The sequence below is a fragment of the Panulirus ornatus genome, chromosome 37 (genome assembly GCF_036320965.1).
Source record: "Panulirus ornatus isolate Po-2019 chromosome 37, ASM3632096v1, whole genome shotgun sequence".
In the NCBI taxonomy this organism is placed as follows: Eukaryota; Metazoa; Arthropoda; class Malacostraca; order Decapoda; family Palinuridae; genus Panulirus; species Panulirus ornatus.
The window spans coordinates 502795-515294 of NC_092260.1; the positions used below are offsets into that span (position 1 = coordinate 502795).

Sequence of the window (12500 nt, forward strand, 5' to 3'; positions counted from 1 at the left end):
TTCAGGATTTTCGCCCCCTCCCCACTCCATGATTCACTTTCGCTTCCATGGATCCATCAGCTGCCAGATCCACTCCCACATATCTAAAACACTTTACTTCCTCCAGTTTTCTCCATTCAAACTTACCTCCCAATTGACTTGACCCTCAACCCTACTGTACCTAATAACCTTGCTCTTATTCACATTTACTCTTAACTTTCTTCTTTCACACACTTTACCAAACTCAGTCACCAGCTTCTGCAGTTTCTCACATGAATCAGCCACCAGCACTGTATCATCAGCGAACAACAAATGACTCACTTCCCAAGCTCTCTCATCCACAACAGACTTCATTCTTGCCCCTCTTTCCAAAGCTCTTGCATTCACCTACCTAACAACCCCATCCATAAACAAATTAAACAACCATGGAGACATCACACACCCCTGCCGCAAACCTACATTCACTGAGAACCAATCACTTTCCTCTCTTCCTACACGTACACATACCTTACATCCTCGATAAAAACTTTTCACTGCTTCTAACAACTTGCCACCCACACCATATATTCTTAATACCTTCCACAGAGCATCTCTATCAACTCCATCATATGCCTTCTCCAGATCCATAAATGCTACATACAAATCCATTTGCTTTTCTAAGTATTTCTCACATACATTCTTCAAAGCAAACACCTGATCCACACATCCTCTACCACTTCTGAAACCACACTGCTCTTCCCCAATCTGATGCTCTGTACATGCCTTCACCCTATCAATCAATACCCTCCCCTATAATTTACCAGGAGTACTCAACAAATATATACCTCTGTAATTTGAGCACTCACTCTTATCCCCTTTGCCTTTGTACAATGGCGCTATGCACGCATTTCGCCAATCCTGGGGCACCTCACCATGAGTTATACATACATTAAATATCCTTACCAACCAGTCAACAATACAGTCACCCCCTTTTTTGATAAATTCCACTGCAATACCATCCAAACCTGCTGCCTTGCCGGCTTTCATCTTCCGCAAAGCTTTTACTACCTCTTCTCTGTTTACCAAATCATTTTCCCAACCCATTCACTTTGCATACCACCTCGACCAAAACACCCTATATCTGCCACTCTATCATCAAACACATTCAACAAACCTTCGAAATACTCACGCCTTCTCCTTCTCACATCACCACTACTCGTTATCACCTCCCCATTAGCGCCCTTCAATGACGTTCCCATTTGCTCCCTTGTCTTACGCACTTTATTTACCTCCTTCCAGAACATCTTTTTATTCTCTCTAAAATTTCATGATACTCTCTCACCCCAACTCTCATTTGCCCTCTTTTTCACCACTTGCACCTTTATCTTGATCTCCTGTCTCTTTCTTTTATACATCTCCCACTCAATTGCATTTTTTCCCTGCAAAAATCGTCCAAATGCCTCTCTCTTCTCTTTCACTAATAATCTTACTTCTTCATCCCACCACTCACTACTCTTTCTAATCAACCCACCTCCCACACTTCTCATGCCACAAGCATCTTTTGCGCATTCCATCACTGATTCCCTAAATACATCCCACTCCTCCCCCACTCCCCTTGCTTCCATTGTTCTCACGTTTTTTCATTCTGTACTCAGTCTCTCCTGGTACTTCCTCACACAAGTCTCCTTCCCAAGCTCACTTACTCTCACCACCCTCTTCACCTCAACATTCTCTCTTCTTTTCTGAAAACCCATACAAATCTTCACCTTATCCTCCACAAGATAATGATCAGACATCCCTCCAGTTGCACCTCTTAGCACATTAACATCCAAAAGTCTCTCTTTTGCGCGCCTGTCAATTAACACGTAATCCAATAACTCTCTCTGGCCATCTCTCCTACTTACATACGTATACTTATGTATATCCCGCTTTTTAAACCAGGTATTCCCAATCACCAGTTCTTTTTCAGCACATAAATCTACAAGCTCTTCACCATTTCCATTTACAACACTGAACACCCCATGTATACCAATTATTCCCTCAACTGCCACATTACTCACCTTTGCATTCAAATCACCCATCACTATAACCCGGTCTTGTGCATCAAAACCACTAACACACTCATTCAGCTCCTCCCAAAACACTTGCCTCTCATGATCTTTCTTCTCATGCCCAGGTGCATATGCACCAATAATCACCCATCTCTCTCCATCAACTTTCAGTTTTACCCATATTAATCGAGAATTTACTTTCTTACATTCTATCACATACTCCCACAACTCCTGTTTCAGGAGTACTGTTACTCCTTCCCTTGCTCTTGTCCTTTCACTAACCCCTGACTTTACTCCCAAGAATTTCCTAAACCACTCTTCCCCTTTACCCTTGAGCTTCGTTTCACTCAGAGCCAAAACATCCAGGTTCCTTTCCTCAAACATACTACCTATCTCTCCTTTTTTCACATCTTGGTTACATCCACACACATTTAGACACCCCAACCTGAGTCTACGAGGAGTATGAGCACTCCCAGCGTGACTCCTTCTGTTTCCCATTTTTTAGAAAGTTAAAAATACAATATATATATATATATATTTCTTTCTTTTATACTATTCGCCATTTCCCGCATTAGCGAGGTAGCGTTAAGAACAGAGGACTGGGCCTTTGAGGGAATATCCTCACCTGGCCACCTTCTCTGTTCCTTCTTTTGAGAGAAAAAAAAAAAAAAATGAGATGGGAGGATTTTCAGCCCCCCGATCCCATATATATATATATATATATATATATATATATATATATATATATATATATATATATATATATATATATATATATATACATATATATACATTAATATATATATATATATATATATATATATATATATATATATATATATATATATATATATATATATATATATATATATATATATATATATATATATATATATATATATTTTTTTTTTAATTTTTTTTTTATTATACTTTGTCGCTGTCTCCCGCGTTTGCGAGGTAGCGCAAGGAAACAGACGAAAGAAATGGCCCAACCCCCCCCATACACATGTATATACATACGTCCACACACGCAAATATACATACCTACACAGCTTTCCATGGTTTACCCCAGACGCTTCACATGCCTTGATTCAATCCACTGACAGCACGTCAACCCCGGTATACCACATCGCTCCAATTCACTCTATTCCTTGCCCTCTTTTCACCCTCCTGCATGTTCAGGCCCCGATCACAAAAAATCCTTTTCACTTCATCTTTCCACCTCCAATTTGGTCTCCCTCTTCTCCTCGTTCCCTCCACCTCCGACACATATATCCTCTTGGTCAATCTTTCCTCACTCATTCTCTCCATGTGCCCAAACCACTACAAAACACCCTCTTCTGCTCTCTCAACCACGCTCTTTTTATTTCCACACATCTCTGTTACCCTTACGTTACTCACTCGATCAAACCACCTCACACCACACATTGTCCTCAAACATTTCATTTCCAGCACATCCATCCTCCTGCGCACAACTCTATCCATAGCCCACGCCTCGCAACCATACAACATATATATATATATATATATATATATATATATATATATATATATATATATATATATATATATATATATATATATATGTGTGTGTGTCTTTCGTTTCTGTAGGAGGTATAGATATGAAGGTGTTTCGACGGTGTCTTTACTGCAACAAAGGAGAGATGGGCATCCAGCAGCTTGTACAGCGATCGAACCAGTCTTCTCCTGGTCATTGGGACGACATCGCTATCCCTGGTGGGTTAGCTGCTGGTAATCGCCAAGTACCTACCGTATAATTTCTTCTTCACTTTGTCCACAGAAAATGATGCATCATAAATGGCATATCAGTTAATCTTATGAATTCCATGATATCAACTAAATGTTTATTATAGTCAAGTATGATAATATTTTTGACTTTCTTATTCTGTCTTTTGTTTTTGTGTTTATATATCTACTCTTATGTCCGGATCCTTATTCATGAAGCTATCATTTCACATTCTGAATCAACTCGGCCACGTACATTAATCTGTGGACCGTGTCTCCTTAACTTCATCCTGATTAGTTCAAAATGTAGACTAATGGTGAAATTAGAAAATATTATGCAGGTAGCAACACCATGCATAACAGGGAATTTTACTTAAGGCATCGTTTAGAAACAACGACTGGATGTGAAACTATCCTCCTATCTACTCAGGGAAGGGATTTTTGAGTGGAGCATTTTCAATGTAACATTTATCACTCAAGTAGAATACAGTCTGCAAGATGGACCTTTATCTACCCAGCAACTAATGTGCACACAGCAGCGGTACAGGGTGCACGTCGCTATTTGTCAGACGGGTCAGCGTCTGGTGGGTGTCAGGATAATGACCACCACAGAAACACATGAAATCAACCCAGGAAATTCAGAGTATCACCAGCAAATTATCCCACCGGTATATCGAGGCCTTTGTTACTGGTCAGACCTGGTTAAGAAAACGCTGAATAATGTAAATTTATTCAATAGTGCAAGAAACAGAAATAGTGACAAAGTTACAAATGGACTGAACGAGGACATGTGAAGCAGCCGGGGAAAAGAAAGGAAAGGCATGTAAGACCTGGTTGTGGATAGGTAGCTGTAGTCTTGGCGCACTTCACTTGACACCTTGACTATGGAAGTGAGCGAATGAGGCCGTTCTTCGTCTGTTCTTGGAGCTACCTCGCTAACGCTGGAAACGGAAAAAAAATTATAAAGAAAGATACAAAATAACAGCATACGTACACAAGTTCCAGGGCTGGAGATGACGATGGATCATCCATCCAGAAATGAAGGTTCGTAAAGCCGCACTCATCACTCACTTGCACTAAAGGTATGAAGGATAAGCTGCCAGTAAGGAGAGTAACAATAGAACTATACTGCAATATAAGATCAAATACAAGAGTGGCCGTTATTAATCAGAATAAGTTACTGATATCTGATTAGAGCTTATGTCTGACAGATAGTGAGAATACTTAACTAACTCACTTAGCAAGTCAAAAATGGTCTCAGGTAACCTTGCAGTTTAGCTATATCAGGTTAGAGTACAAGGAACAATATGCAAGTATACCACGTAAACAACTAGAAACAGTTAAGGAATCTAGCAGCACCTTACCAACTAAACCTGACACTTCAATTTTAAGTTGTGAACACTAAGCATTTGGCAGTGTTAAAGTGTTGCCTGGAGTCTCAAGTTACATAGAAATGGTTTTACAGTTGTCTGGTTGTTTGGCCTCTAACCCTGTCAACTGCCGTGGTCATTAAGGTCGTTAACGTCAAGTTATGACTACCAAGATAATTTGGAACACGTTCTGCGCATGTTCAAGACAGGTCTTAGATAATATATCCTCTCACTGCATAAATGGCCTTGGACTGTCAAAATGAAAGTATGTCAAAGTCGGTTGGCTGCTTGGGCTTTAGACCTGTCAACTGTCAGGGTCATTACGGCCGTTACAGTCAATACAACATTGACAATGTCGTCTGGTTAGTTCTACAGTGTTCTGCAACGCTGATGACCTGAGTAGGAACTGATAATTGTATCATGAGCAACCTTCCAAGATCCACTTGTCTTTTGCAATGAATCTTCAAATATGTCTAAAGTTTTTTCTTACCTTTGATGTATATGTGTGTATATGAGATGATCTTATCCAAATGTCTTGAAAAGGCATTTAATAGACTGATAACTGAAACTGTAAAACACAAATCCCATTGTTAATGGCTCCTTAAAGGTTTATTGCGAGAAAAGTTGTTCGTTCACTTGTAAATTAGACATTGATTTTGAATCGTATGTATGTCACTTTAGTATTTGAAATGACCAAACTGAATCATTAGAACGAGAAACTATCATTGCCCTAAAAAGGGTTAAAAAAGATTCTTGGATGTAAATTGAACGATGACTTTTCAGAAACACTTCAGAACTTCATGGGTCACAGGTTTAAGGTGGTGACGCTTCAGTATTTCCCATTCATCGTCTACGACCAAAGCACCACAGATGGTGACACTCTGTCTCCTCGGGATTCCCTTGACGTCCGCATTCTCAACACTATCTCTGCTCATCTGAATTTCACGTAAGCCAAGTGTATTTTATGTGTTTTGTTCTGGTTTTCTTTTCCTTTATTTTCGTTCGTCTTCTTCATTAAGGAGAAGTATGTATGCTTACATATTTTCTCTCTTGCCTCTCATGATCCAATTGGCAATGTCACTCAGGTTTTCGTACCTCAAAGAATGATTATTCCAAACCTATAACTGTAACAGAATGTAATTGTAACTTATATATTCACCTGCAAATTGCACTGCATATCAGGCAGCTCAGGACCTGAATATGCGCGAGGGTAAAAGGTGTGTACGGGATAAAGTGAATTTTACCAATATGATATATAGGGGGCGAAGTGCTTCTCAGTAGACTGAAGCAGAGTATATGATGCAGCCGAGGGAAGCCATGGTAGGACCTGTGGTGCCTGGTTGTAGATAGGGGTGTGTGGTTTTGGTGCACTCTGGAGACACATACAGAACAGATGAGGCCATTCTTCATCTCTTCCTGGTAATACCTCGCTAACGCAAGAAAAGTGAAAAAAAAGATAAAAAAATCCTGCATTGGTATGAAAGACGGACAGTTACAAAGGTCTTATAACAGTTCAGTGATTCATTGAGCCATGAAATTGCAACTGCACGTCTCTACTCATATTGCATGTTTATACTGTCTTTCATGTTCATACATATTTAGTATTCCTGGAAAAAGGTGGGGGTGGGGGGGATGATTTTATGAGGCATGCATAATGCAGTGAGACCAGAGCCCCCTGTCCATAACCAGGCCCCACAGACCTTTCCATGGTTACCCTTGGCCGCTTCACATGCTCTGGTTCAGTCCACTGACAGTAAGTCGCCCCCTGTATACCACATCTTTCCAGTTCACTCCATCCCGTATACCATATTTCACCTTCCTGCATGTTCAGGTCCCGAAATGTGCAATATGTAGTCTGATTTATAGTTGAATAATTTTAGAGCTTAATAGCAGCCGTCTCGTTTGACGTCAAATGAATAGGTGAGAATATCTGTTCACTTTTCATAACATCACAGACGCGAGTTTGAGCATTCTTCGACTACTTCTGACTACACATTGTCTGTCAGGGGGTAGATATCAAGATATCGGACAGGTCGTAGGCACGTTTAGAAATGGACTAGACGAACACTGCTTCATGTTTACGACTAACAGTTCGTCTGCTTCTTTAGCTATAAGATTTACAAGTATTTCTAAATCGGGCATATGTTTCCTTGTCTGCTCTCTCCACGATAAGGTCGATGTGTCTGATTTCTCCCACTCCCACAAGTCTAGAGACTTGTGGGAATGGGAGAAATCACACATGTATAATATACGTATGGTATATGTATAATAGAGTAAGTACTTTAATTAGCACATGAAAAATATATTTCTTAAAGTCAGAGGCTTTCATATTTAATTCCTGAGGTACGAGATGCACGAGCCGTGGGATGGGACCTGGGGAGTCCCCATGATTGGTGGCAACTGGTCGGGCATCGTGGGAACCCTACAGCACCACAAAGCAGACTTCTCCCTCAACTTGACACCATCAGCAACAAGGATGAAGGTCATATCCCACTCCAGGATATATAGTTATGATCCACTGCTCATAGTGTCACTAAAGCCCGGACCTCTGCCGCGACGCTGGGCACTTCTGAGGCCTTTTGCAGGTAACGCCATTTCTGACACGGATGTCCATGGCAGAGGGATTGTCATATATGTTTATCAACGAATCCTAAGACCGTAGAAATAATATTCAAACATTTGAAATATATATATATTATATTTCTTTTCTTATTATACTTTGTCGCTGTCTCCCGCGTTTGCGAGGTAGCGCAAGGAAACAGACGAAAGAAATGGCCCAACCCCCCCCATACACATGTATATACATACGTCCACACACGCAAATATACATACCTACACAGCTTTCCATGGTTTACCCCAGACGCTTCACATGCCTGATTCAAACCAACTGACAGCACGTCAACCCCGGTATACCACATCGCTCCAATTCACTCTATTCCTTGCCCTCCTTTCACCCTCCTGCATGTTCAGGCCCCGATCACACAAAATCTTTTTCACTCCATCTTTCCACCTCCAATTTGGTCTCCCTCTTCTACTCGTTCCCTCCACCTCCGACACATATATCCTCTTGGTCAATCTTTCCTCAGTCATTCTCTCCATGTGCCCAAACCACTTCAAAACACCCTCTTCTGCTCTCTCAACCACGCTCTTTTTATTTCCACACATCTCTCTTACCCTTACGTTACTCACTCGATCAAACCACCTCACACCACACATTGTCCTCAAACATCTCATTTCCAGCACATCCATCCTCCTGCGCACAACTCTATCCATAGCCCACGCCTCGCAACCATACAATATATATATATATATATATATATATATATATATATATATATATATATATATATATATATATATATATATATATATATATATATATATATATATATATATATATATATATATATATATATATATATAAATATATATATATATATATATATATATAGGTTTGATTGGTATTGCAGTGGAATTTATTAAAAAAGGGGGTGACTGTATTATTGACTGGTTGGTAAGGTTATTTAATGTATGTATAACTCATGGTGAGGTGCGTGAGGATTGGCGGAATGCGTGCATAGTGCCATTGAACAGAGGCAAAGGGGATAAGAGTGAGTGCTCAAATTACAGAGGTATAAGTTTGTTGAGTATTCCTGGTAAATTATATGGGAGGGTATTGACTGAGAGGGTGAAGGCATGTACAGCGCATCAGATTGGGGAAGAGCAGTGTGGTTTCAGAAGTGTTAGAGGATGTGTGGATCAGGTGTTTGCTTTGAAGAATGTATGTGAGAAATACTTAGAAAAGCAAATGGATTTGTATGTAGCATTTATGGATCTGGAGAAGGCATATGATAGAGTTGATAGAGATGCTCTGTAGAAGGTATTAAGAATATATGGTGTGGGAGGCAAGTTGTTAGAAGCAGTGAAAGTTTTTATCGAGGATGTAAGGCATGTGTACGTGTAGGAAGAGAGGAAATTGATTGGTTCTCAGTAAATGTAGGTTTGCGGCAGTGATGTGTGATCTCCATGGTTGTTTAATTTGTTTATGGATGGGGTTGTTAGGGAGGTAAATGCAAGAGTTTTGGAAAGAGGGGCAAGTATGAAGTCTGTTGGGGATGAGAGAGCTTGGGAAGTGAGTCAGTTGTTGTTCGCTGATGATACAGCGCTGGTGGCTGATTCATGTGAGAAACTGCAGAAGCTGGTCACTGAGTTTGGTAAAGTGTGTGAAAGAAGAAAGTTAAGAGTAAATGTGAATAAGAGCAAGGTTATTAGGTACAGTAGGGTTGAGGGTCAAGTCAATTGGGAGGTAAGTTTGAATGGAGCAAAACTGGAGGAAGTAAAGTGTTTTAGATATCTGGGAGTTGATCTGGCAGCGGATGGAACCATGGAAGCAGAAGTGGATCATAGGGTGGGGGAGGGGGCGAAAATCCTGGGAGCCTTGAAGAATGTGTGGAAGTCGAGAACATTATCTCGGAAAGCAAAATTGGGTATGTTTGAAGGAATAGTGGTTCCAACAATGTTGTATGGTTGCTAGGCGTGGGCTATAGATAGAGTTGTGCGCAGGATGATGGATGTGCTGGAAATGAGATGTTTGAGGACAATGTGTGGTGTGAGTTGGTTTGATCGAGTAAGGAACGTAAGGGTAAGAGAGATGTGTGGAAATAAAAAGAGCGTGGTTGAGAGAACAGAAGAGGGTATTTTGAAATGGTCTGGGCACATGGAGAGAATGAGTGAGGAAAGATTGACCAAGAGGATATATGTGTCGGAGGTGGAGGGAACGAGTAGAAGTGGGAGACCAAATTGGAGGTGGAAAGATGGAGTGAAAAAGATTTTGGGTGATCGGGGCCTGAACATGCAGGAGGGTGAAAGGAGGGCAAGGAATAGAGTGAATTGGATCGATGTGGTATACCGGGGTTGACGTGCTGTCAGAGGATTGAATCAGGGCATGTGAAGCGTCTGGGGTAAACCATGGAAAGCTGTGTAGGTATGTATATTTGCGCGTGTGGACGTATGTATATACATGTGTATGGGGGTGGGTTGGGCCATTTCTTTCGTCTGTTCCCTTGCGCTACCTCGCAAACGCGGGAGACAGCGACAAAGCAAATAAAAAAAAAGAAATATATATATATTATATATATATATATAAAATATATATATGTATATATATATATATATGTATATATATATATATATATATATATATATATATATATATATATATATATATATATATATATATATATATATATATATATATATATATATATATATATATATATATATATATATATATATATATATATATATATATATATGTATATATACACATATATACATATATATATATGCAAGAGGTGAATGCAAGAGTTTTGGAAAGAGGGGCAAGTATGAAGTCTGTTGGGGATGAGAGAGCTTGGGAAGTGAGTCAGTTGTTGTTCGCTGATGATTCATCGCTGGTGGCTGATTCATGTGAGAAACTGCAGAAGCTGGTGACTGAGTTTGGTAAAGTGTGTGAAAGAAGAAAGTTAAGAGTAAATGTGAATAAGAGCAAGGTTATTAGGTACAGTAGAGTTGAGGGTCAAGTCAATTGGGAGGTGAGTTTGAATGGAGAAAAGCTGGAGGAAGTGAAGTGTTTTAGATATCTGGGAGTGGATCTGGCAGCGGATGGAACCATGGAAGCGGAAGTGGATCATAGGGTGGGGGAGGGGCGAAAATTCTGGGAGCCTTGAAGAATGTGTGGAAGTCGAGAACACTATCTCGGAAAGCAAAAATGGGTATGTTTGAAGGAATAGTGGTTCCAACAATGTTGTATGGTTGCGAGGCGTGGGCTATGGATAGAGTTGTGCGCAGGAGGATGGATGTGCTGGAAATGAGATGTTTGAGGACAATGTGTGGTGTGAGGTGGTTTGATCGATTAAGTAAGGTAAGGGTAAGAGAGATGTGTGGAAATAAAAAGAGCGCGGTTGAGAGAACAGAAGAGGGTGTTTTGAAATGGTTCGGGCACATGGAGAGAATGAGTGAGGAAAGATTGACCGAGAGAATATATTTGTCGGAGGTGGAGGGAACGAGGAGAAGAGGGAGACCAAATTGGAGGTGGAAAGATGGAGTGAAAAAGATTTTGTGTGATCGGGGCCTGAACATGCAGGAGGGTGAAAGGAGGGCAAGGAATAGAGTGAATTGGATCGATGTGGTATACCGGGGTTGACGTGCTGTCAGTGGATTGAATCAAGGCATGTGAAGCGTCTGGGGTAAACCATGGAAAGCTGTGTAGGTATGTATATTTGCGTGTGTGGACGTATGTATATACATGTGTATGGGGGTGGGTTGGGCCATTTCTTTCGTCTGTTTCCTTGCGCTACCTCGCAAACGCGGGAGACAGCGACAAAGCAAAAAAAAAAGAAAAAAAAAAAAAATATATATATATATATATATATATATATATATATATATATAAATATATATATATATATATATAAATATATATATATATATATATATATATATATATATATATATATATATATATATATATATATATATATATATATATATATATTTTTTTTTTTTTGCTTTGTCGCTGATGTGCATTCCAGCACATCCATCCTCCTGCGCACAACTCTATCCATAGCCCACGCCTCGCAACCATACAACATTGTTGGAACCACTATTCCTTCAAACATACCCATTTTTGCTTTCCGAGATAATGTTCTTGACTTCCACACATTCTTCAAGGCTCCCAGAATTTTCGCCCCTCCCCCACCCTATGATCCACTTCCGCTTCCATGGTTCCATCCGCTGCCAGATCCACTCCCAGATATCTAAGACACTTCACTTCCTCCAGTTTTTCTCCATTCAAACTCACCTCCCAATTGACTTGACCCTCAACCCTACTGTACCTAATAACCTTGCTGTAATTCACATTTACTCTTAACTTTCTTCTTTCACACACTTTACCAAACTCAGTCACCAGCTTCTGCAGTTTCTCACATGAATCAGCCACCAGCGCTGTATCATCAGCGAACAACAACTGACTCACTTCCCAAGCTCTCTCGTCCCCAACAGACTTCATACTTGCCCCTCTTTCCAAAACTCTTGCATTCACCTCCCTAACAACCCTATCCATAAACAAATTAAACAACCATGGAGACATCACACACCCCTGCCGCAACCCTACATTCACTGAGAACCAATCACTTTCCTCTCTTCCTACACGTACACATGCCTTACATCATCGATAAAAACTTTTCACTGCTTCTAACAACTTGCCTCCCACACCATATATTCTTCATACCTTCCACAGAGCACCTCTATCAATTCTATCATATGCCTTCTCCATATCCATAAATGCTACATACAAATCCATTTGCTTTTGTAA

General features: G+C 40.2%; 1 protein-coding gene across 1 annotated transcript in view; it reads left to right on the forward strand.

Moving 5' to 3' along the window:
• The window catches only part of LOC139760448 (glutamate receptor-like), a 107274-nt gene that overhangs the window by 18404 nt on the left and 76370 nt on the right, over positions 1-12500 (forward strand). Inside the window, exons 2-4 of the mRNA XM_071683685.1 lie at positions 3621-3746; positions 5909-6071; positions 7469-7710. Coding sequence (XP_071539786.1) covers positions 3621-3746; positions 5909-6071; positions 7469-7710 — 531 coding nt within the window. The remainder of the gene's footprint in view (positions 1-3620; positions 3747-5908; positions 6072-7468; positions 7711-12500) is intronic.